We start from the raw sequence: 26,652 nt of genomic DNA, 5'->3' as shown, positions 1-26,652 counted from the left end.
CCGACAATAAATAAAATGAGGCATTTATTGTGATCATGTGGATAGAGCGGACAATATACAACCAGGGATGTTTTATTTTTACTAAAAAACACATAATTTGCTTTAGGATATTCATAATCGTATTTTATAACTCTTGTCGGGTATGGCAAAAGTATCCACTGCTGAACAGCAGGGTCTTTATAGACAGCATATAGATGTAGACCTTGTTGTAAGTCTATAGTGTTATATTACATCTGTGATGAAACCCCTTAAAGTTTATTAGACTAAAGAGAATTACACAAACAACGTTATGCAATATAATTACTTTTGTTTCTAGTTATTTGATATAGGTATAAAGACCCCAACTGCCAGCATTAAATTGCATGAAATTATCACGTTGCTTCTTGAGACCACCTTTGAGGAAACTCGTATACGGGAGACTGGGAGGGTGTAAACACTTGTCTGTAACTTTTTTGCTTTATGTATCCAATTTCAAACTTTATATAATATTCCTATGTTTATTTGCAACACATTAAAGTGGTTTAGTTATTAAGTCTACAACATATCCTTAAACTCTGTAAATAGATGTTGAATACAAAGAACTCAGTATTTCGTGTTGAATAAGCAGGAGGAAACATGTATATACTGAGTAAACTGAATTTGATGAATAACATTTTTGAGATATGCAGGTGTGTATGAATATGGGAATGTATACATCTGACTGCCTTCTCCATTTTTCCTTTGACCCATTGATGGTAAACTATGAAAGACAGAATAATTTTGGTCCGGGAATTGTTAAACAAGTAATGTACAACTTTATATATAGGGGCATATATTTTAAGACATGTCAGTGCAAGTTGCTTTCAGTTGAAACAGCTCAAATATGCATTTTAGTCTGGGACTAGGTTTAAGCCTTGTCTGTGAAACCGGGGGATATTTTAACATGCAAGTGTTTACAGTGCTTTATTTTGTATGTCAATACTTTACATTTTAAAATAAACTTCTTAATGTCAAGTATGTAGCCTAACAGACAACACAACTTAGTAATTGTGGGTCTTAAGTGATAAGCTGTTGCAAATGTTGTACAAAATACACGAATAAAATGTGTAAAACTTTGTTTTAAATTGGCTAATTAATTTAACTTACAGTATGTTTTCCTTGACATCTTGTGATTTCGGGGCACATGAGTTCCTGAACACGATGCCTGATCCAGTGCACTGCGCTTTGGGACAGTCTTGCTCACTTAACCTTACTTCCTGTTGCGTGCACGCGCCCTCAACATGATTCCCAAACAAATTACCCTTATATGAGTCGGTTAGTGTGACCATTGTCGTCAGATTCCCGAGCTAATGATTCATATGAGTCGATTCTTTTTTTACTGAATCAAAATACAGCGCGACCAACTAAAACACCTTTTCAATAACTGTTTTAAATATGTTTATCTGTTCGTTGAAATCTGTAAATTGGACCCAGAATTATTTACACACCCCTACGGGTCTCCCTAACATTTTAACAGGTATGGCAGTCTTTCAAGTATAGTAGTAATGTACTGTTTAGCTAAAATGTCCCTCATTTGTAGTTGCAGCATTGGCGCGCGCAGTCTCTTTCAAAGAGCGCACAAAAACAAACAAAAAGAGCGCACAAAACGCCGCTATGTGATTTACGAAAAATAACAACTTTTTTCTCGGATTTTAAGACTGCATTAATGATTTTCTCTGACGAAGCACGTGCATTACGTAATTCACTAATTTGTTTACCATTTTCAGCATCATCTACGTCAGACTACGGCTCAGTTTAACTAAAATAACAGAGAGGAAATTATGCTAATACAATGCACTGTGGACAATGATAGACGTCTACTGGGGCGTAATGAATGTGCAATTCCAGCATGATGATTCCAGCGGTGCGGCGTCGGTGCCGTGGCAGCACAACACTCACCATGCGCAACATTCCTCGTGTGGTCGTAGGAATACTCCTCCAAAAGTATTTTCTGTGATGAATCGGGTAAGTTGACCGCAGAAACTAAATAAATCTGAGAATCAAATTTGTTCTGACAGCAAGGTAAGTTTTAGGATTTAGTATTGCATTGAGCTTAGTCGAACAGTAGGACAGCATTATTTTCCAAAGCTTTGAACTGTGCATGTTGTTTATTTGACCGCATGTGTTTAATGCAAATTGTGATGTTAACGCATACACCTCCACATGATCTTTTTAAAGTTGAGTCGTGATTCTTGATGAAAATGAAGCCGTATGAAGCGGTGAAGTTTATGATGCTATCACTGCGTAAGCATGCGTAATTTTGAGTTTGGCAGGTTTGCGTGGTTTTCTGTTCAAACCAAGAACTGTTTCATTTTTATTCTCTAAAACATGAGCTGGGAAGGTCTGTGTAAAATATGCGTAATTTGAAGAGTAAAGCTTCCTATTAGTATTTCTTGCTTTATTTCACACCACCAGGGACTAATGGTTGTACTTTGATATGGAAGTTTCTTTCATTTTTATTTCCTTTTTATTCTTAAAATGTAATAACTCCGATACAAATAGTTGTGTTTTATGTAAATATGTGCAAAGCCTTTTGCACGACTTTCTATCAATCAGCTACAACAAATAATAATAACGGGTATGTTCTATTGATGGTTTTGTGGTCTACCATCTTGCACCTGCTATACTTAGATCAGCTTAGAACGGATTTTCAACAGAATGTCATTATAAAACCATCAATTCGAGGGTGTATACACGGGTATGTTTGTCTTTAGGTTGCTTCTTCTCCTCGCTCTCCACGTGTGTTGTGATGGATTGAGCCACAATGTCGCAGCTGTACTACCGCAGAACGGATAACTCCTCGTACCGGGACCGTATTCCGCTGCGGATAGTGCGCGCCGAGTCGGAGCTCTCGGGGCAGGAGAAGTCCTACCTCAGCGCCGTGGAGAAGGGCGATTACGCCAGCGTGAAACTATCGCTGGAGGAGGCGGAGATCTACTTCAAGATCAACATCAATTGCATCGATCCTCTGGGGCGCACGGCGCTGCTCATAGCCATTGAGAATGAGAACTTGGAGATCATTGAGCTGCTCCTCAGCTTCAACGTGTATGTCGGGGACGCTCTGCTCCACGCCATCCGCAAAGAGGTGGTGGGGGCCGTGGAGCTCCTGCTGAACCACAAGAAGCCCAGTGGAGAGAAACAGGTTTGTGTAGCCTAAAGCACTTGTCTGCTAGTTCATAGTTTGCTAACTCACATAGACCTATCTATTTAAACCTGACAATCAAATTAATGTTCCAGAAAAACTATAACAATATTTCATAACATAACTTAAATGTGCATAATTAAAGACTTTGAAGTGGTTTACTGTTTTAGATGCATGGTTTTCGGTGTTTACTGATTGGCTGACCCATAACCCTGCCCAAACTCCTTAAAAAACGTCAAACAACCAGCCTGACTAGTGGAAACCAGATTGATTCAAAACTTATTGTTAAAAAAAGTCAAATAAAATAAAGCATATCATTTTATTTTAACTATGCAACAACAATATGTAAAATATTAACATGAATAGGAAAACACATTGACAATTTTGGTTTTGATAAATGATTTTGAACTTTAATGATGTCATGCTGTCTGCACAAAACAATTAATTGCCAGATTAAGCAGGTGCCAACAATTGTTTTTAAAAATGTATTTGGTCAACTTCTGCCAAGTGATGGATGCATTTCTGGCAAAGTAGTTTTATCAGGCCCACTATCTGTGATGTCAACAATAACAGAAACGGGAAGCGTTTTCTTCTCCCTGCCGCTTAATAAGCTTATTTATTTTGCTATCCTAACTGTGCATTACTATATGAGTAGTTTAATTTTGTTATTTGCATTTTGCATGTTTTTTTCCCTTCTCTCTGTTACCCAGAACAGACATGTAGTCATTTTTAGTCCTGAAAAGAAACCCTCAAAACGACAGAACTTGTACAGTAGGTCTGAATTTCGCCATTACTCGATTAGCTATTGAGACTCTCTGGAAGCGAAACCCTCAAAACATCTCTTATCAACTTCTCATGTAAAGTAAACAACCCATTATTGCAGATCGGAGTGCTTTTAGGGCTGAAAGGATACGTCTTGTTGTCAATGCTGATTTATGAACACTTTAGAAATAGTGTGCTTCTAGTTCTACGCCTGCTTTTTTTCAGAGGACAAAACTGCCTGCTATAAAAAGCTCCATGTTCAGACACTCAGGCATGTGAAATAATAACTGTTGTTCTAAAAGTTTGCTTTTCAACTTTGCTGGGCCTTACTTTTATGTCCTCTCCTCTTAACTTCGATTTAATTTTCCTTTATTGGCTAGTAGGGATATATACTGGATGCTGAGGCACTGATTCAGAGAAATGATGGCATGGGTGCACCAGAGCAGCTGTACATCTGATCTTTCCTTCCACAATCCCATGAGCACTTTTTTTTTTCCTCTGTCTCTGTGTCTCTTCCTGTCTATGTCTGTTAATGTCACATTTATGAAACTTTTTGATATGCAAATGAATAAATCAGCATATCTAAAGACCACAAGAGGGCGAGTGAGTACACGGGCACGCGGTTGTTTGCTTTGATTTCCTAAATGATGATTCTGATGACGAAATTAGGATATTATGATTCTGTCTTCGTGGCATGTGATCTTTATATTAGCAAGTTGTTCACGGAACTAGTAATTTCTGAACAAGTATTAAATAAGCAAACTGGATATTATGTAAAAAAAAAAAAAAAACGTGTTCTCTTTTGTTCTTAAGGTGAACGGAGTAATTATTATTATTTTGCACAAAGGTCTTGGACTGATACTGACATCTGTCTATGTTGATGCAGTTTCAGGCAAAATAAAAGATTTTCAGTCATTGCATTCAACCTGAAGTCTATTTTGCATGCATATTGTCATCCATGATTAATTATTCCACAACTGAAAGCATCTGATAATAGGTCCAATTATTTTCAAATGGAAATGTTATTTTTAGCATCCTTTTCATTTTGGGAATGAGTTGCACTGCTCAGATCATGTCATTCAAAATTACACTGCGGTAAAAGGTCTTTTTTCTTTAGCAGTTAAAGAAAAACAATCCTGTCTCTCAGCTTTGTTGGAATTGTAAGTAATGAATCATGAGAATGGCTGCTTTTCACTTATTAAACACAAAGCTCACTTGAACTGTCATCTTACTGACATTTCAAGTCAAGCCGTCTACTTTTCCAATTCGTTTCCTTCCCCTTTCCGGTCTATTGTGGTTAAGGATGAGCTTCAAAGCGTCATATTGCAGTAGATAATCAGTATGGCTGCCAGCCTGAACACGTCTCTCCAACTGGAGCCTTCATTATCTTCCTCAAATAGTCAAGCTTTTGCTGTTGTCACCGTCGGCTTAGAGCTCTTGTGAAAAGGATGGAGATATCGGTCAAAATGTGCTAATCACCCCCCATTCCCCCTACCTTCAAATCGCTCCTTTTCTTCTCATGTGGCTTTAATTTATAAACTCTCTACTCATTTTCTCTCACTTCACTCCTTCCTAATTCATTATTCTTTCTCACTTTTAGTCACTTTTTCTAGCACATGCTGCTTGGTTTTCTCTTTCTTTCTGTCTCTCACTGATTTTTTTTTATCCATCTCCCCCAAATGTTTTGATATCACAGAACTTCATGTAGCAGTGTATATCTTACAGCTCCCCGTTTAAACTGCATCAACACTTGCAACTAAATGATTAGACACTGTATTATCCACTTCACTGTTTTTAAAGCAGTGGTTATAAGCAGGTTTTGCAGATTTTACTTTAAAGGGATAGTCCATCCAAAAATAAAAAAAATATTTTTGATCCCACGGAATTTCAGTCTAAAAAAAAACCTAAAAAAAAAAAAAACTGCAAGATTTTTCTAAATATCTTCTTTTGTGTTCTGACCTTGAAATGAATTTTATTAATAAAACCATGAATTGCAAATTTTGTAAATGCATTCATTTTGCAATTGCTTTCAATACATAATTGCTGGGCGATAATAAAACACCGTCCAGACATTTCCTAAGAATGTAGCTGAGAGTCATTCAATTCCCTTCATGTGCCTCGTGGATGTTTAGAATGTTCATACTGTTGTCTTTTCATTATGTGTAATATATTAATTGCAACACCTCAATGTTTTCTCCAAGCCCCGTTTAAGTTTTATAAGCCAGCAGGTTGATATATGTGAAAAGTGTAACTCTTTGGTATAGTTTGAGCATTTCAATACATCATTATGGCTTAATTATGCTGCCTGACCAATGGCAGGTGAGGGGAGTGTTCACCAAACCTGTAGGATTTATTTTTTATTTTTTTATGAGGGTGCGTTTACACGTGAACGGTGAATTTTTCGTTGTACAGATGACAACTTTGTCAAAATGATCCCCATTCACACAGATCCACAAAACCGAATAAAAACGCTGTATTATTCATGCCAGGCCAGTAGTTGGCGATGTCACTTTGCAAAGAAACACTACGCACCTTAAGACTGAACATGTAATATGCATCCGCAAGACGTCACTGTTTTCACAAATTTGCGTTTTTTGTATTTTACAAACGTTTTTTTGTAATTTTTTTTAGTTTACTGCTTTGAAACAATCTATATTGTAAAAAGCGCTATATAAATAAGGGTGACTTGATTTAACATGGAGATGATAACGGTATCATTTTCATAAACGTGCACTTTGAAACCCGTTTTCAAAAGTTTGCATTTTCAGGCACCCAAAATCCCGCTGTCGTGTAAATGTACTGCCAAAACGTATAAAGTTTTCTGTTTTTGGTTGAAAACCGTGTTGTGTAAATGGCCCCTGAGTTTGTTTTTCATGATGTTAGTGGTGCAGCAATTAAACTACATATTTAACCAACTCTCTCATTGTAGTGCATTAAAAGTCCTTTATTAGATGGTTTTATCTCTGCAATATTTCAAGTTAAAGCTAGATATGCTTCTATATTAAAGCTAAAACACTGTAATAGGCTGATTATTTTTGTTTTATTGGTTATTATAATCTTTTTTTAGTGTTGCATTTGGCGAGGATGACATCTTTAAGTCTTTAAATGTCAGACCATGCATTTCACATATGATTTTGGCCAGGCTTCTTGGCAGATTTTTCTCTAGTTTCTTAGGATAATGGATTATTCTTGAGCAAAAGGATTCAAATACTGCATGTACTTCATGGTTGGATAAGGCGTATGGATTAGTTCTTAAACTGTAGCATTTTAGGACATTCAGTATCTTTTTCTTAAGATGCTAATGATGTCAATTTATCCTTGGCCTTGTCCATATCATTGTCCTGAAGATAAGCTTCCTCCCAAACTTCAGACCGAAACAGATTGCTGTATTTTTTCTTTCATATTGTACTGTTCATGATTCTTCCCTCTATTTTAATAAGGTGTGCCATCGTTGCTGATGAATAGCATCTCTTCAGCATTGTGCTTCACCCAACGTAATTTATTGAAGGTATTGTTGTTTGTTGTTGTGGGCACTTTTAGATTTGTCACACATATTGCTTTGGCTAGAAAAGCTCACAAAATCTTCTCCCTTTGCAACTGGGTCACTATTATTCTTTTCAAGCAAAAACCTCGCCAAACTCCAGACAGGATTTCACACGGTTCTTCTCTGCTACCGAAGCTCTGTAGCTGCTTCAAAGTGATCATAGGCCTCTCTGTAGCCTCTCTCCCAAGCGTTTTTCTCATGTGCTCAGAGGATTTTCAGGAAAGACCTTTTCCCCGGCAATGTCTGGGTCATTTGATGTAGCTTCCATTTCATCATGATTGAAGCAACAGTGGATGCTCCTATTGTTTTATACCCTTCTTCATGATTTATGCATTTGTTTTTCTCTCCCAATTGGCATATTCTTTAGTGTTCATTCTCATAGCTGTCCTTCACATCTGAATAATAACAAGGGCTTAATTGTGAGGTTTCTATCCGGCAAGTGTGGCTATTTCAGCTATTCACAGTGAGATGGCAATTGGAAAGCAAATGCATCCTCATTAAGACAATTGTTTTCATCACGAAACGCTTGTCAACACGGGCTCTGAATACCAGTGTTATTTTATTTTTATTTTTTACTTCTAATTTATTACTTCTCGCTGTCATTTGGGAATAAGATTGCATGGGTGTTTGCATCGAGATTGTGATCTTTTATCGATTAATTGTGCAGCTCTATTATTATAGTTATTATTAATATTTTGAAATCGATTTTGTTTAGATTTTCTGTTTTTATTTTAATTTTAGTTTAAGTTTTAGTCATTTTGTTGTGTGTTTTGGTACTTTGTAATTTTTCTATTGTCTATAAGTTTTTATTCATTTTTATTTTAGTTTTTTTAATATATCAAGTTAAACTAAATGCATTTAGTTTTTATGTTGCTTTGGCAACTAGCTGAAATAAAATATGTTTTTCACATTTTATTTTATTTATTAGTTAACGCTTATTTTATTAAATATTATTTTAGTTTTCCGTTGTAGTTATAATAATAATAACCATGTTGAATACTCATTCAATGTGTGCATAAATATGTATCAAATTAAACTAAATCCATTTAGTTTCATGTTGCTTTTATAGCTGAAATAGTTTATTTAATTTTTGTTAACAACATTTTATTAAATATTGTTTAAGTTATTATAATAATAACAACCCTGTTGAATACTTATTCAAGTGTATGCAGTTTTACAAATATTTCATAGCATTGGACAATGTCACTAATAAATATTTCAGTAAACTGTGAAAATTAAATTTTTTGAAGTTAAATAAAAAAATGATTGGAGTAGGTTATACAAGAAAATACTATTTCAGTCTTTTATTTAAAAATGTCATGTTTAATTCAGTGTGTTACTTGCCATTTCTTTGCAATAATTTGTGAAATTTACTAGCAATTTCTGAGTGAAAATGGTTTCAATACCAAATATATACAGTGTACAACAGTATTTGGACACTTAATTCACAATTAAAAATTTTATGACAAAATCTCAATCTCAAGTGACTTTGTCTAAATGTGTCATTCATTATTTGGGCCGCTGTATAGTGAAATCCAGTGTATATGTTTCATCAGATGAATTTAATCCATTGTTTCCCATTTCTAACCAGGTACCACCCATCCTGCTCGATAAACAGTTCTCAGACTTCACTCCTGACATCACCCCCATCATCCTGGCTGCCCACACCAACAACTATGAGATCATCAAGATGTTGGTGCAAAAAGGTGTGTCGGTCCCCCAGCCTCATGAGGTGCGCTGTAACTGCATAGAGTGCGTCTCCAGTTCGGACGTGGACAGTCTGCGACACTCGCGCTCCCGGCTGAACATCTACAAGGCCCTAGCCAGCCCCTCTCTCGTTGCCCTATCCAGCGAGGATCCTTTCCTCACCGCGTTCCAACTCAGCTGGGAGCTCCAGGAACTCAGCAAAGTGGAAAACGAGTTCAAAACTGAATACGAGGAGCTCTCCCGCCAGTGCAAACGCTTCGCAAAGGATCTCCTGGACCAGACCCGGTCCTCACGCGAGCTGGAGTTGATCCTCAATTTCCGTGATGATGTCAACCTGCTGCAGGATGAGGCCAATAATGAGCTGGCTCGCCTGAAATTGGCTATCAAATACCGCCAAAAAGAGGTACAGTTCTGTTTTGAAGATGATGTATTTTCTTACAATGGTCCAAAAAGTATTTGGACACCTAAAATGGATAAACCAAGTTGCATTTACAAACACAAACCCATCGCCAAACATATTTTTACATTTGCTTTTAACTGGTTTCAGGGTCATTTATATATATTTTTTGAAACCTGCTTGACGTCGATTGACAGAAATGTTGCACTATTTAAATATAGTTTTATGATCATTCAAACTTAAGTAGCCTAGTGTGCGGGATTTATATTTTTCTATTTTATATTGTAATTTCATCCAATGTACAATTAATTATCGTGCGAGAGACTTTTTTTTTAGAAACCTGAAACTTACTTTTATTAGATGTTTTGCTTACTTTTATTTTTTTTAAATGCTATTTGGATTGATATTTTGTTATATAATACAGTGACATTCATATGTTTATGTGTAACTAAAATATCCAGATATTTTGGGGCTTTTAATGCACTGTAAAACATTGTTGGTTCAACTTAAAATAGTAAGTTACCTGGTTGCCTTAGAATTAAGTTCATTGAAATTAAAATTTGAGTTATACAATTAAGGAGATTGGTTTAATAAAAAAAAAACTCAACATATGTTATCTGAAACACATTAATTATCCAAGTTGATTAGACAAAAGATAAAAAGTTGTGATAACAAATCATTTACAATATGGGTAAAATACTTTAAAAAGAAAACTTGCTGGTTGTGATTAACACTCTCCTAAGATTGACTAAGCTAAGGACATTTGAACTCCCACATATATTTTAATGTTAAGAAGGTCCTCTTAGCAATACTTGAGGGATCCCAGATGAAACTCAAGCCTCTATTGTGCATTAATTTAAAAGCACTGAAGTGTTACAAGCACAAACTAAAAATCGGGTAATTTTCTTCACACTTGACAAGGTCATCACATGCCTCAGCGCCATATGGATCTCATAAAAGATGCCCTTTTGACCTGTGATGACTTACTGCAGTGTAGGAGTGAAGAGTCCTATCCACTTTCAGCATGTAGTGTGGGTTCATATAATTACTTTGCCTCTTGAATCAAGTCTGTTCACGTTTCATTGCTTTGTTCGAAAATAGTCCACATCAGAAGCCATATTCACAACCCTTCTGCTACTTTGTCATTTTTTTAAATACAATGTGAAAATGAAGCATCATAAATTCCAAAATGTATTATAATTTCAATTACAGAAATGATATTAAACACAGCAATTTGTGACACATCCTGGAGCCATTTTACTAAAATTATTTTGCCACCTTTTGCCAATACGTTAGGATTTTTTTAGATGAATTTGTTATGCATTTGATTTGTTTTGTTGCTTACTGTATGCGAATCAAGTCCCCTTTATTTACTATGTTTATAAATATAGCGCTTTTTACAATACAGATTGTTTCAAAGCAGCTTTATAGTGATAAACTGGAAAACAACGATTCAATGATGCAAACAGAATTCAATTCTGCTGTAAAGCAGCTCTAAAAAAAAGACAACAGTAAACCTGTCATTATTCAGTAAAGTACATTGTGTAAAGTACATCAATTATGAAACGAGTTCAATTCAGCTATAAAGCAGCTCTGCAGAAAACAGTGATGTCATCATCATCCAGCTAAGCGGAGGCCAATAGCCAGCCAATAGTTTCAGTGCAGTCAAATCATTAATATTGAATGCGAGTTGCATAAATATCCATTGGTCATATTCTTGGATTCATATTCCCGTGATTATATTAGACATGACACAGTTCAGATTAAATGGCATTTGTTCCAGTACAATCATTGGAAATGGCAGAGACGGTCACACCGGCACTAATCTTGTTATTCTAAATGTTACTAGAATGTCTCCAATTAAGCATGTGAATATCCTCTATAAAATCAGAGATCAGATCAGAAGCAGCATGCTTTGTATTACCTCAGATTTTTGATCATTAGATTCTAAGAGTTGAGGAGATGGATTAAAAAATACCTTTGCTATCTATCGATCGATCAATCTGTCTATCTCAGATTGTCATGCATTGTGCGGCAGTGTATCCGATTTGCTTGGAAATTGTACTTGTTCACATATTCATGCTCTGAGAAGAACGTCTCGGTTACGGATGTAACCCTCGTTCCCTGAGTAGGGAACGGAGACGTTCCGTCGGATAACGACGAATGGGGTTTCGCTTAGAAAGCCTATCGACTTGGAGTATACAAAAACGAGCCAATGGCAAAGAAATTTGCATAGCGCATCTCCGCCTTACCTCGTGGGTATAAAAGGAAAACGCTGGCAATATGCAGATATGTTTCTTCCCTGAGGAGCCAAGACTGAGCTCAGGCGATCCCCGCGGTACAGCGGAAAGTGGCAGGAAGACGGAACGTCTCCGTTCCCTACTCAGGGAACAAGGGTTACATCCGTAACCGAGACGTTCCCTTTCGTTGTCACTCCGAGTTCCATCGGATGACGACGAATGGGGATGCCGGTCTAATCACGCCACCTTCTCGGCTGTCTTCCAGTGCCCTACGTAAATCTGAGATCCCTGTCGTGACTGGCATGGACAAAGGACTCCTATTTAGCACAGGAATACCAAGGTACACTGGGGGGCATATCCCATAGCTTAGAGGAATATGCAATTACTGCCAACCCGGGGGGGGGGGGGACTTACACATATGACCCGGAGGGATGCATATGGAGAACACTGGGGTGTCCAGCCGCAGGTGGAATATTTCAACCCCAGGGGTGGCAAGGTGGCTTGCCAAGGGAAAGACACATGCTCAGAGAGGCTTACAGTGGAAATACACATGTGGGGGTCGCTCAGAGGAGAGACCATGCACACGGGAGGCACCTAGCCGACGCGCAGGCAATAGACACTGGCGCCGACGTCAGGAGTGCTGGAGGAACTCAGGGCTTTCGGGGAAGCTCACCTGAGGAATATATCGCACATATCCAGTCCGTGGAGTGGAATGGCGAGCAAGCGAAGACACCTGAGCGGGTCCAGTACTAGCTGGTTGAAGCGAGTACATGAGGACACCGGCTCCACTCGGAGATTATAGAATCTGGCGAATGTGTTCGGTGTCGCCCAGCCTGCAGCTCTGCAGATGTCTGTTAGCGAGGCGCCATGCGCTAGAGCCCAAGAGGACGCCACACTCCGGGTGGAGTGGGCAGTCACACCAAGGGGGCATGGTCGGCCTTGCTGCTGGTATGCCAAAGCAATGGCGTCCACTATCCAGTGAGACAGCCTTTGCTTGGAGAGAGCCTTTCCCTTCAGCTTCCCACCAGAACAGACAAAGAGCTGGTCTGAGGTCCTGAAACACTGCGTTCTGTCTACATAGGTGCGGAGAGCACGAACTGGACAGAGCAGTGCCAAGGCTGGGTCTGCCTCCTCCAGGGGCAGCGCTTGCAGGTTCACCACCTGGTCCCGGAAGGGAGTGGTAGGAACCTTGGGCACATATCCAAGCCGGGGCCTCAGGATCACGTGAGAGTAGGCCGGCCCGAATTCCAGGCATGCTTCGTCAACGGAGAATGCGTGCAGGTCCCCTACCCTCTTGATGGAGGCCAATGCAACCAGGGCTGCGTTCCAGTCCAAAATTGTCTTGCCCTTCACTTGCTAACTTCCCTCCGTCTTGTTCACTCGGATGTACGTCATTGTTTACGTTGCACGAGTGCCCACTACTGGCGGAAACTGCAATTGGCTGAATTGGAACGTCCTAAGCCCTTGATCACTTGGAATCAGCCATGGAGTTGATATATTATATACATTTTTTTTTCCTTTAAGAATTTGTTTAATGCAGTATCCAAATGTATATAGGTGTGTTTGGGTTGTTTTAAATTGATATATTAATTATATATATATTTAGAGTTGTTTGTGGTGGTGGTGATTAGACGAGACCTGCGATGACGTCACAATCGTGTTGCATTGTGGTATATGGAGCTGCCTGAAGTGTACATATGAAGTAGACTCGCTCCCTCGGACAAAATCGAGGGAACAAGTGTCTGTCCATATAAACTTCCCTTATCCACTTCACGAAGTGGAACGCACTTCAAAATGGCGGCAGGGATTCCCCCGAGGGGAAGTGCTTAGGGAAGTTCGCAAGTGCGTGTCTAAAAGTTGACTGGAACGCAGCCCAGGAGCGCTGTCTTCATTGACAGGAACTTAAGCTCCACTGATTGCAAAGGCTCAAAGGGAGCACTCCGCAGGGCAGTTAGAACCACTGCGAGGTCCCAAGTGGGAACGAGATTCAGTCTCCTCGCTCCTCACAGGAACCTAACGATCAGGTCGTGTTTCCCCACAGACTTACCTTCGACTGGGTCATGGTGTGCGGCAATAGCGGCAACATAGACTTTGAGGGTGGAGGGAGACAGCCTTCGCTCCAACCCATCTTGTTGGAAGGAAAGCACGACACTGATCGAACATCTCCGGGGGTCTTCTCGGTGAGAAGAGCACCAGTTGACGAAGAGTTTCCACTTCAACGCATAGACGTGTCTCGTGGAGTACGCTCTAGCGGAAGTGATGGTAGCCACCACCGCTGGTGGTAGGGTACTCAAACCTGCCTCGTCCCGTCCAGGAGCCTCACGTGGAGGTTCCAAAGATCGGGACGAGGGTGCCATAGGGTGCCCCGTCCCTGAGAAAGGAGGTCCTTCCTCAGGGGAATCGGCCAAGGAGGTGCTGTCGCGAGGAGTACAAGTTCGGAGAACCAGGTCCGGGTGGGCCAGTACGGCGCGACCAGAATGACCTGCTCCTCGTCCTCCCTGACCTTGCGCAGGACTTGCGCAAGAAGGCTCACTGGGGGAAACGCATATATGCGGCCCCGCGGCCAGCTGTGTGCCAGAGCATCCGTGCCGAGCATGCCCTCAGTCAGGGAATAATACTGGGCGCAATGGGTCGAGTCGTGAGAGGCAAACAGATCCATCTGTGCGTCCCCGAACTGGTCGCAAATCAGCTGAACCGACTGGGGATGGAGTCGCCATTCTCCAGGGAGGGGCTGAAACCGTGAGAGCTCGTCGGCTGCACAGTTCAGGGCTCCGGGGATATAAATGGCACGAAGCGACCTCAGATGCTTCTGACTCCATATGAGGAGGTGGCGGGCAAGTTGCGACATACGGCGGGAGCGCAGACCACCTTGACGGTTGATGTACGCTACAGTGGCGGTATTGTCTGATCGGACTAGTACGCGTTGACCCTTGATCACGTCCCGGAAGTGGCGCAGGGCAAGACGTACAGGCAGCAACTCGAGGCAATTGACGTGCATTGGCGGTGGGGTCCTATCCAGGAGCCCGCGGCAGCACGTCCATTGCACATGGCGCCCCAGCCCGTGGTAGAGGCATCTGTCGTTACAACAACATGCCGGGAAGCTCGTTCCAGGGGCACGCCGGCCTGTAGAAAACTGAGGTTCGACCACGGGGTGAAGGTCTGACGGCAGGTCGGAGTAACTGGTACTCGGAGGGTGCCGTGTTGCCATGCCCACCTCGGGACTCGGTCGCGAAGCCAAAGCTGAAGCGGTCTCATATGAAGCAATCCGAGCGGCGTACCGCGGCTGCAGATGCCATATGCCCCAGGAGCCTCTGAAAAGGTTTCAGTGGAACCGCACTCTTGCCCTCGAACTGTCTCAGACAAGTCAGCAGTGACTGCGTGCGCTCGCTCGTAAGCTGCGCGGACATGGCGACCGAGTCGATGTCCATACCGAGAAAAGAGATCCTCTGCACGGGGCAAAGTTTGTTCTTCTCCCAGTTGACCCGAAGGCCCAGACGGGCTAAGTGCCGGAGCACTAAGTCCCTGTGTTCGCAAACCTGGTCTCGAGAGTGAGCTAGGATCAGCCAGTCGTCGAGATAGTTCAGGATGTGAACCCCGTGTTCCCGAAGGGGAACAAGGGCTGCCTCGACGACCGTCGTGAAGACGCGAGGAGACAGGGCTAGACCGAATGGGAGAAACGCGTACTGATATGCCTGCCCCTCGAAAGCAAACCGTAGGAACGGTCTGTGTCGAGGGAGAATGGAGACCTGAAAGTAGGCGTCCTTCAGGTCGATCGCTGCAAACCAATCCTGGGGCCGCACACATTCGAAAATGCGTTTGGCAGTGAGCATCCTGAACGGCATCCTGTGAAGGGAGCGGTTCAGCACTCGCAGGTCCAGGATTGGCCGTAACCCAGCGGTTTTCTTCGGGACAATGAAGTACGGGCTGTAGAAGCCGGACCTCATTTCGGCTGGAGGGACAGTCTCGATCACACCCTTCGCCTGCAGGGTAGCAACCTCCGCTCTCATGATAGGGGCATTGCCACCGACCATAGTGGAGCGGACTCCCCCCTCGAACTGAATCGCGTAGCCGAGCCTGATCGTTCGTGCGACCCAGCGGGACAGGTTGGGAAGCTCTAGCCAGGCTCCCAAGAACTGTACCAGCGGGGTCACGCGAACCACAGACTTCCCGTCGGTGGGGCAGCGAGGCGGTATGACTGGCCCGGACGTGGACGGCATAGCGGCCCGATGTGGGGCTACAGTCATAGACCGCGTCCTGACAGAGGAGACCAGGGAAGGACGAACATTCCACGGGGGTCTGCTCTGCCAGGGGTCTGGCGACAGAGGAGGATGAGAGCGGCACGGTCCGGGGACGGCGCGCACTGTCATCCGGCTCTGGGACAGAGGAGGACGCGGGGTGCACGGCCCGGGGGCGGCGCACCGTGTCGTCCGAGAACTCTGTGTGCTCAGAGACAGGAGAATCAGTTATTTCTGAATAAGGATTCTTCCCCGGCCCTCCATCGTAGAGTGATGCTACGATGGACAACAGATCCGATTCTGGAGTGGGGGAATGAAGAGGGGGTGTGGTCCACGGACAAACAGTCGGCGGATTTGTTCCACGCTCACACCCTCAGGTCACTGGCCACCAGCCGAAGTAGCACCTCACGTGGAGAGTGTTAGATCGGGGTGTGGATGAGGGGACTCTCTCTCTAACGAGATCATTGAGTCTCGACCGTAATGACGCGATGGTCACGTTCCCGCGGGGAGAACGTGAGTCATTCACAAACGCTGCTCTAGTGTGATCAAGCCCAAGCACGCAGAGCAGAGAATGTGCCCATCAAAATCGGAAATGAGTCGACCGCAACCAGAAATGCACGGGCGAGCCGTCTTTAAAAAGAGCTCTTTTGTGAGAGGAGAAAAAAACTCTGCGATGTTGAAGCGAGCAGGGAGAAACACACTCATTGCAGATCACTGCACAGATCAGCAGGCAATGTGAACTCGCTGCAGATCGCCGTCACACCAACACCGGAGAGAGTGGCTCGTCTCGTAGAGTGAAGTCAGAAATGGCTGTGGAGTGAAGAGATACTCTTGGCTCCGAAGCGGAAAACATATCTGCATATTGCCGGCGTCCTCCTTTTATACCCACGAGGTAAGGCGGAGATACGCTATGCAAATTCCGCAAACCCATGGCATTTCTTTGCCATTGGCTCGTTTTTGTATACTCGAAGTCGATAGGCTTTCTAAGCGAAACCCCATTCGTCGTCATCCGACGGAACTCGGAGTGACAACGAAAGGGAACATGGGCTTTCATGTGCCAGATGTTTGTATAACATGATGGCATGGTGGTCTTACATCTGCAGAAGATCTGATAAGAGCCTATACATCATAGCCTAACCTCCTTAAAGAATCTGATGGAGTGGGAAATGGTAGCATGTGTTTTGTAGAGGTAAAGCATTTTGTGCTTAAATAGTTCATAACTCACATAAAGGCCATGCGATGTAGATTTTGTCACGTTTTCCTCACTTGTCATATTCCGGTAAATGCGTTTTATTTGTTATGTGAATATTTCAAGCTGTTGCAAGTGTAGTTCTGAAAGCCTTATTGTGAAAAAGAAACAGGAGAAATTAACTTGGTCCTGTATAAAGTCAGTTGGCATGTTTTTAATTTTTTTTACTGGTTGCTGTAGAGTGGAGCAGTAAAAAAGTACACGTTCCACTCCAGACTGACAGTGTTTGCTTAGCATGTTTCTTTTATTTGAAGTGGCGTCCCTATTTGTCCCGTTGAGGTGTATTAAGGTGCTGTTGTCAATTGCACAGCAGCCCTGTGACAGTCCTTTATTTGATCCGGAGAACAGCTGGTACCGCGCTAATCGGCCCTGACGGAGAACACTTAAACTCATCTCAGACTTGACCTCATCGCCTTCAGAACGACTGGCTCTGCTGTAATGAGGATGCATTTTGTTTGTAATTTGGTTAGGCGCCCTCCCACTTCCGCTTGACATTTTAGATGCTTTGTTAATGGCTTTGGGCTGAACACAGGAGACAAGATGAAGAGGATGAGGGAGAAGAACAAATAAGCAGCTAGAAGAGTCAATGCATGGCTGCAACTTGCAGTTTCAGGGCCAAGCACATAATTACAAAATTATGATTATGAATTTTTATCTCAATTATTGCAAAGAATATGAGCTTATTTAACTTCTTATTTTCTCAATCGCTTTGGCACATTTTAAAAAAAACTTTTTTAACGTTCTCTAATCTGTAAGTTCAATTGTCACAACTGTTTGCTGGAACATCAGAACTTAATTGCTTTTCTGCAAAATGTAGTTACTCACCCAAAACATTTAATTCATGCTTCAAATAGTAAATTGGCCAATGCCACCTAAATCAACTCATCAGTATTGATCAACAAGCCATGTGCATTTATTTACTGTGCAAATTGTAGACAATTGCACTTACTCTTTTGCACACATATGCCAAAAGACATGCAATTCTAAATAAGAAATTCAAATCAGATGTGAAGAACAATAAACGAATTGTTCAGAGATCTGAACTTATTGCTTTGAGGAAAAAAAAAAACTTTAATATAACTTAGAGTAGGTGGCTTAGAGTATAGTACTTGGTCATATACTGAATTCTGCATGCTCACGAATGATATAGTGGATGTGTTACAAAGGGTTATTATCATTTTTAATTTAGTAATTTTATAATTTATATTTATATTTTGTTCTCAGAATGTCCTTTTGATTTTACATTTTTGTTATTTTTCACTCTGTGACTGTTAGTTTAACTGTAGTTTAGTTTTTTTCTGTATTTTATAGTTTTCGTTTTTATTTTAGATTTAATTTTTATAACTTGTATTACAGAGAAAAAAAATGTCTAATAAAGGACATGAATAATACAGCATTTTTAGCGTTTCACAACACCTATGCCTTTGGATCTTGGCATCTAAATGGCTGCTTTGTTTGTTTGTTTTATTTTGGGCTACAAAAATATGATTATCAAATCACGTTACAAACCTTTGCGTACGCGTTTGACTGCCATGCAGTATGAAGCAGCATGCTGACTGTATTGTGTTGGAGGCTCAGCAGTCTGATGGGGAATAAATGAGAGAAACTCAGACCTCCTGCCTTACTGTTCATGTTCACTTCATCATTCTGACTTTATTAGGCACTAATGCTCACTTTACATGGGTATATCCTGGAGTCTGGCTTTGGCAAACTGCTTTGAATGCAAACTGCTGAAAACACTGATGTATAGTTTGCTTGTGCTGTAATTTAATTTTACTGACAGTTTATTGCTCAGTTAGACTGGAATACATGGCGTAATGATGTTTCTTTAAGTTGATGCTCCATTAAAAAAAAAAAACTATGCCAGAGTAATATGTACACAGACATACAATTCTAGTAAGTCTTGTAAATGGTAAAATTGAATATTCTGGGAAATCTGACCGGAAAATTACTGATTTGGCAGCTTGCTTCCCAGACCACCTGTTCATACTTGGATAGTAACGTATGATTTCCCTGTATTCTCCTCTCTTCTTTTCTCTCTCAGTTTGTAGCACAGCCAAATTGCCAGCAGCTGTTGGCCTCTCGCTGGTATGATGAATTTCCTGGCTGGAGGAGACGTCACTGGGCTGGCAAGTTCATCACCTGTGTCTTCATCGGCCTCCTATTCCCCCTGCTCTCCCTCTGTTACCTGGTGGCACCCAAGAGCCGCTATGGCCTCTTCATCCGCAAGCCTTTCATCAAGTTTATTTGCCACACCGCCTCTTATTTGACCTTCCTCTTCCTCCTGCTGCTGACCTCCCAGCACATAGTCTCTAACAATCCTGATCGTCAAGGACCAAAGCCCACCACGGTGGAGTGGATGATCCTACCCTGGGTTCTAGGTAACACCACATCCCTACAGAACTGATATGATTTCATAATCTGGTCCTAAACTGAGCTACTGTATTTGTTTGTGTATTAGTATACACTAGTGCATAGAAAAGTTTATATAGGTCTAAAAGAATTTGAGCTAGAATTGTGATTCAATACTTTAAAAGGCAAAAATATCAAAATATTATAAGATTATATATAAATTATAATGATAATAATTACCCTTTACAATAAGGTTTAATTCATTAACATTTTACAGCATTCTTTAAGGTTAATGCTACTCAAAAGGTTTGCTGTATTTATTTGATCAAAATACAGTAAAACAATAATAATGTGAAAGATTATTACAATTAAAAATGTTTTTTTTTCTATTTCAATACATTTTATTATGTCGTTTATTCCTGTGATAGCAACGCTGAATTTTCTTCATCATTACTCCAGTCTTCAGTGTCACATGATCCTTCAGAAATCATTCTAATATGATGATTTGCTGCAATAAACATTTCTTATTTCCATCAATGTTGTAAACTGATGTGCTGCCTAATATTTTTGTGGTAATCGTGATACGTTTTTTCAGGATTCTGAGTAGAAAGTTCAGCATTTCTTTTACATTGGAATCTGTTGTGACATTATAAATCTCTTCACTGTCACTTTTGATCAAATGTGTTTTTGCTGAATAATTCATAATACATTCATTTTAACCTTTGACATGTGTAATGTTAAAAGATGTATTAGTACATATACAAATTAACATTACCCATTAAAATGAATTTTTTTTTTATTTTTTTATAATTTTTAGTTTGATACCTAATTCATTAACTAATACAATAGTTTATTGTATAAAGTTACTAAACTAAAATAATACAAATACATGTTTGTTGTAATTACATTCAAATAAAATTGCAGTTTTACTGTTCTCTATGCAACATTTGCAAGATTCTTCTTGGACCAGAAAACAAATAAGTTCTTTGAACATGAACCAACAAAATCTCTTGGCTGCTCTTGCAGGATTTATATGGACGGAGATCAAACAGATGTGGGATGGTGGATTTCAAGATTACATGCATGACTGGTGGAATCTTATGGACTTTGTGATGAATTCCTTGTATCTTGCAACCATCTCACTGAAGATTGTTGCATATGTCAAGGTATGTTACATCACAACAATCACTGGTGGGAATCACTTGGGAATGGAACAAGAGTAAGTTACTCTTCCTTCTTTCCTAACAGTACAGTGGTTGCAAACCCAGGGAAACCTGGGAAATGTGGCACCCCACATTGGTGGCTGAGGCAGTGTTCGCCATTGCCAACATCTTCAGCTCTCTACGCCTCATCTCGCTTTTCACCGCCAACTCTCACCTAGGTCCTTTGCAGATATCATTAGGGCGGATGCTCCTGGACATCCTAAAGTTCCTGTTCATCTACTGCCTGGTGTTGCTTGCCTTTGCTAATGGACTCAATCAGCTTTACTTCTACTACGAGACTAGTGATGGCATGAACTGCAAAGGCATTCGCTGCGAACGTCAAAACAATGCTTTCTCAACGTAAGTCTTGGTAAAGGCCTAATATCTACATTTCTAATACCTCATATCTCAATACGTAATTTATCTATTTTCATTGTCTACTACACCTGCATTTTTATGTTTATAAATCAGCTAAATCTTAAATAGTTAGTCATCCCCTAGGTTACAATGAAAGCTGAAAAGTTGTGTATAAGTTGCAGCTGCACATCCTAATTTTGTTTGTATTCCCTTTGTAGGCTATTTGAGACCTTGCAGTCTTTGTTTTGGTCAATTTTTGGATTGATCAGTCTGTATGTGACTAATGTCCAAGCTGACCACAAGTTCACAGAATTTGTGGGCGCCACAATGTTTGGGACCTATAACGTCATCTCCTTGGTGGTCCTCCTCAATATGCTTATTGCCATGATGAACAATTCATATCAACATATCGCTGTAAGTCCTCTCTGAGGTCTGACCTGAGCACTTGTAGACATATCTTCATGATGTCCTACTCTAGGAAATTGTTGCATATTACATATACCGTATTTTCTGAAAAATAAGGCACATATGATTATCGCACTGGGTCAAAATTGCACAGATACAGCAAGTTGCATCAGTGTTTAAGTCTCATTTTATTGTTATATTCAGAAATAATGTGAAATACCATATTAAATATTTACAGACAGTAAACTATAAACAGTGTTGGGGGGGTAACTCATTACAAGTAACTTGAGTTACATAGTCAGATTACTTTTTCAAGTAACTAGTAAAGTAACAGACTACTTTTAAAATTTACAACAAAATATCTGTTACTTTTTAAAATTTACAACAAAATATCTGAGTTACTTTTCCCATTTATTGACTGACAGCTCTCCTGTCCCGAAGTGCAGAGGCTTTGTGTGTAAACATGATGGTTATTGTAGTTCTAGACTAAATGTGAGCTTGCATTTACTCATCTCACTTGCACGAAAAAGATTCAATAATCCTCAAAATGAATAAAATCAGTGAAAAGCAGAATCAGAATACTATGCAAACCTGCAATAACTAAATATGTTAAATAAAACAATTGTTTATGCATTTAATCTCACTTTGACCAATGTACTTGCCTTTGATGGATTAAGTTAAACCATAAGCAAAAGTGACTATAGATTTTTTTGTTTTTATTGGTAAAGTGCATCTCCTGCATCCTATTCTTCTGTTAACCAGAATGGCGGCACAGCTGAGAGGTTTGCTTGAGCTGCGCCCTCTACTGTACACACGTGAATTTGCATTTCCTTCAGCCTGAGGCTTATTATTTCACTTTTGGTGGGAAAAGGTCTTTACATTTGGCAAAATAATCACTTTTTTGTTATAAAAAAGCAAAGCCCAGCCCAGGTGGGAAAAAAGTAACTCAAAAGTAACGTAACGCATTACTTTTCTTAAAATGTAACTAAGTAATGCAATTTTCCCCCACCACTGACTATAAACATATATTTTAGTTCCCCTCACTACATACCAACTCCTTTAAATTTAACAGCATTCAGAGCAGAACAAAATGAAAAGTAAAACAAACATAAATTATAGTGGAATTCATTCTAAACAAAATTTATTAAAAAGGCCAAGCCTAAACAAATTTATTTAAAGCAAAACTGAAAACTACTGGCATGTGAGAAACTCACATTTCTCTCTTATTCAGCACGGATCCAAATATGTGAACTTTTTTTTTCATTTTTTGACATTAGTTGCATTATATAAGTATCTTTGTCATAGTACGTTTCAGATGATAAAAAAAGATGTGACTTATATTCCGGAAAATACGGTACAGTGTGCGGTACCTTGTTAGTCACTTTTCTATGAAAGCATCTGCTGAGAACAGATTCTCATATTTATGTGTTCTGGCTTTTCTGAAGGACCATGCTGATATTGAATGGAAATTTGCCAGAACTAAATTATGGATGAGTTATTTTGAGGAAGGAGGCACCCTGCCACCTCCCTTCAACATTATCCCCAGTCCCAAATCCATATGTTACCTGATTACATGGATTAAGGTGAATGTGTTCAAGAGGAGGTCAAAGAGGACTGAGACATTTGGGACAATAGGGGTGAGACTCTGTGAAAAACTGTTTATTTTATGTCTCTTCTTCTTTGGTCTTAAATTTTCTTTAAATGAATAATCGCAGACATCACAGAAATGTGAATTGTATTAAAAAAAATTAGTGAAAAGGTTCATATTATGTAATAGCTTAAGGGGAATTTCATTACAACTAAATATGTGTCATAAGATGTCTAGTGTGCTTGGTTGTCTTTGAATCAGCAGATACTTTAATGTTGTTGGGGACAGAGAATTAATGTATTACAAATATCCTTCCTTTTGTCCTTTCAGAGAAGAGCTGCTGAAAACGTGAGACTCAACCACCAATACCAGGTAGTTTTCCACCCAAAAAAATACTTTAACTGTTTCACCATACAGTTCTTTCTCCATGGTTTGATTTCTTTGTCATTGTTCCTCCAATTAATTGTACTGCTATTTCCCTTTAATCCAGGAAGTCTTGAGAAACTTAGTAAAACGATATGTGGCCGCCATGATTCGAGACGCCAAGACTGAGGAGGGTCTCACAGAGGAGAATTTTAAAGTAAGCATTGAAATATTATTTGTCAACAAATAGCTTAGTAAAAAAAATATGGTGACATTTTACTTTGAACATTCTGTTGACTATAAGTAACTTTGCAACTACATTTCAACTTATTCTAACCCTAACCCTACCAGTCTACTAACACTAAGTTAGTAGAGTTAGTAGACATGTAGGTGCAATGTTACTTTAGTCAACAGAATGTGTTAAAGGGACCATCAAAATAAAGTGAAACCAAATATTATATATATATATACACTCACCTAAAGGATTATTAGGAACACCTGTTCAATTTCTCATTAATGCAATTATCTAATCAACCAATCACATGGCAGTTGCTTCAATGCATTTAGGGGTGTGGTCCTGGTCAAGACAATCTCCTGAACTCTAAACTGAATGTCAGAATGGGAAAGAAAGGTGATTTAAGCTATTTTGAGCGTGGCATGGTTGTTGGTGCCAGACGGGCCGGTCTGAGTATTTCACAATCTGCTCAGTTACTGGGATTTTCACGAACAACCATTTCTAGGGTTTACAAAGAATGGTGTGAAAAGGGAAAAACATCCAGTATGCGGCAGTCCTGTGGGCAAAAATGCCTTGTTGATGCAAGAGGTCAGAGGAGAATGGGCCGACTGATTCAAGCTGATAGAAGAGCAACTTTGACTGAAATAACCACTCGTTACAACCGAGGTATGCAGCAAAGCATTTGTGAAACCACAACACGCACAACCTTGAGGCGGATAGGCTACAACAGCAGAAGGGTTCCACTCATCTCCACTACAAATAGGAAAAAGAGGCTACAATTTGCAAGAGCTCACCAAAATTGGACAGTTGAAGACTGGAAAAATGTTGCCTGGTCTGATGAGTCTCGATTTCTGTTTCTGATTTCTGAGACATTCAGATGGGAGAGTCAGAATTTTGCGTAATCAGAATGAGAACATGGATCCATCATGCCTTGTTACCACTGTGCAGGCTGGTGGTGGTGGTGTAATGGTGTGGGGGATGTTTTCTTGGCACACTTTAGGCCACTTAGTGCCAATTGGGCATCGTTTAAATGCCACGGCCTACCTGAGCATTGTTTCTGACCATGTCCATCCCTTTATGGCCACCATGTACCCATCCTCTGATGGCTACTTCCAGCAGGATAATGCACCATGTCACAAAGCTCGAATCATTTCAAATTGGTTTCTTGAACATGACAATGAGTTCACTGTACTAAAATGGCCTCCACAGTCACCAGATCTCAACCCAATAGAGCATCTTTGGGATGTGGTGGAACGGGAGCTTCGTGCCCTGGATGTGCATCCCACAAATCTCCATCAACTGCAAGATGCTATCCTATCAATATGGGCCAACATTTCTAAAGAATGCTTTCAGCACCTTGTTGAATCAATGCCACGTAGAATTAAGGCAGTTCTGAAGGCGAAAGGGGGTCAAACACAGTATTAGTATGGTGTTCCTAATAATCCTTTAGGTGAGTGTGTGTATATATATATATATATATATATATATTTATTTATTTATTTACATTGATTTGAGATTTGAAACAAGTTGCATTAAGCAAATTTATTGCTCATGATTCACTGCCCCTAGTTTTTGTTTTTGTTAAAAACAATGGATACAACAGTACTTTACTGTACTTTACTCTGACACTTATTGGTGTGGATGAAGCATTACATCACAGCAAAAGTTTGAAGTTATCAGTGCCATTGTAGAAGTACACCTATATGATATGACTCTTGATTAAAGTATTTTGCAACTGTCAATAGTAGAAAGAGATAAGATCGCAATACAATTCTGAGATAAAGTTGTATGTGGCGGGTCATGTGATTTCAACATGGCAGCCACCATGAGGTGACCTTCTCTTAGGTTGAATAAAATATATATTTTTTTCCTGTATCAAATTAGTACACATGTACATTCAAATTAGTCTTCATCTAATTTAAATGAACATTTTTAACATGGTTATCAAAATTCCAGTAATTGTGAGAATTTTTTTTAATGAAAACCTTTAATCTGCACCTTTTAAATAAGCAATTCGATTAAGAGACATAAGTAATTGTGGACTGTCATCACTTCAACAGGAGCTGAAGCAGGACATATCTAGCTTCCGTTATGAAGTCATTGGAATGATGAAAGGCAGCCGGAAAAGTACTCGTGCGAATAAGCCGGGCTCTGCGGCCTCCGATGCTTCTCATCCAGACTGTTCGCTTCAGTATTCCTCGGCTCTTCAGCAGAACAAACTACATTTGTACGACGTCACTGCAGCGCTACAGCAACAAAACACTGAGGAGACAAGGGAGTCTCTCGGTTGTCTGGTCAATGGATCACCAGTAGCTTTGACTGACCCGATACTCAAAGACAAAGCCAGGAAGGACTTCCCTAAAGATTTTACAGACTTTGGGTTATTCCCGAAGAAACATACCAGTCTCAATCCAAATAAGATCTACTCACTCGCTGAAGAGGCAACAAAGGAATCAGATCCTGATATATTAGACTGGGTGAGAGAGGAAATGGTTGAGAAACCTCTGGCTGGAAAGGTTGAACAGGAAGAGAATGAATCAAAGTGCCTGATGGAGGAAGAGGGAAGTGTGTTGGAGGACCAAGAGAAAGAGCACATTGAATCTTCACATGAACATTAGATAAACAGATCTTTTGTAACTAAGGATTATCTGAACCTCATATTTAGCTGAAGTGCTTTGTCAGAGATGGAGCAGTGTCCTCTCTTATGCACAGATATGGGCCAGGTTTTGTGAGATGAAATTTGTCTCAGGAAAAGATATTTGGTTGGTTGTTTTTGGAATCAAGAAACTTCCCAGCACTACAGACTCCAAAAACAACCATAAATCTAGAGGAAGAGAAGTGAAGAAAGCCCGGGAA

General features: G+C 40.3%; 1 protein-coding gene across 2 annotated transcripts; it reads left to right on the top strand.

Moving 5' to 3' along the window:
• The first annotated feature begins 1,556 nt into the window (after nt 1-1,556).
• On the top strand, nt 1,557-26,652 carry trpc4b (transient receptor potential cation channel, subfamily C, member 4b). 2 transcript variants are annotated; one of them, XM_056271992.1, is made up of 11 exons: nt 1,557-1,983; nt 2,733-3,160; nt 9,058-9,576; nt 19,339-19,675; nt 20,673-20,812; nt 20,895-21,208; nt 21,424-21,619; nt 23,056-23,247; nt 23,529-23,570; nt 23,689-23,778; nt 25,857-26,652. In XM_056271992.1, the coding sequence occupies exons 2-11, from the start codon at nt 2,783-2,785 to the stop codon at nt 26,412-26,414; spliced, it is 2,766 nt and encodes a 921-aa protein (XP_056127967.1). In that variant the 5' UTR covers nt 1,557-1,983; nt 2,733-2,782; the 3' UTR covers nt 26,415-26,652. The 2 variants fall into 2 exon arrangements, with proteins under 2 accessions (XP_056127967.1, XP_056127968.1); XM_056271993.1 differs by having other exon boundaries at nt 1,557-2,040.

The sequence above is a fragment of the Rhinichthys klamathensis genome, unplaced genomic scaffold, assembly GCF_029890125.1.
Source record: "Rhinichthys klamathensis goyatoka isolate OS25496 unplaced genomic scaffold, OSU_Roscu_1.1 h1tg000329l_1, whole genome shotgun sequence".
Taxonomy (NCBI): domain Eukaryota; kingdom Metazoa; phylum Chordata; class Actinopteri; order Cypriniformes; family Leuciscidae; genus Rhinichthys; species Rhinichthys klamathensis.
Note: the sequence above shows the minus strand (reverse complement) of the source record. Positions and strands in the feature narration are given on the sequence as shown.

Coding starts and splice junctions, on each gene's coding strand:
- trpc4b (XM_056271992.1), top strand. CDS start 2,783: ATGTCGCAGCTGTACTACCGCAGAACGGATAACTCCTCGTACCGGGAC. Junction 23,248..23,528: donor AGACATTTGGGACAATAGGG/GTGAGACTCTGT, acceptor TTGTCCTTTCAG/AGAAGAGCTGCTGAAAACGT. Junction 23,779..25,856: donor TCACAGAGGAGAATTTTAAA/GTAAGCATTGAA, acceptor TCACTTCAACAG/GAGCTGAAGCAGGACATATC.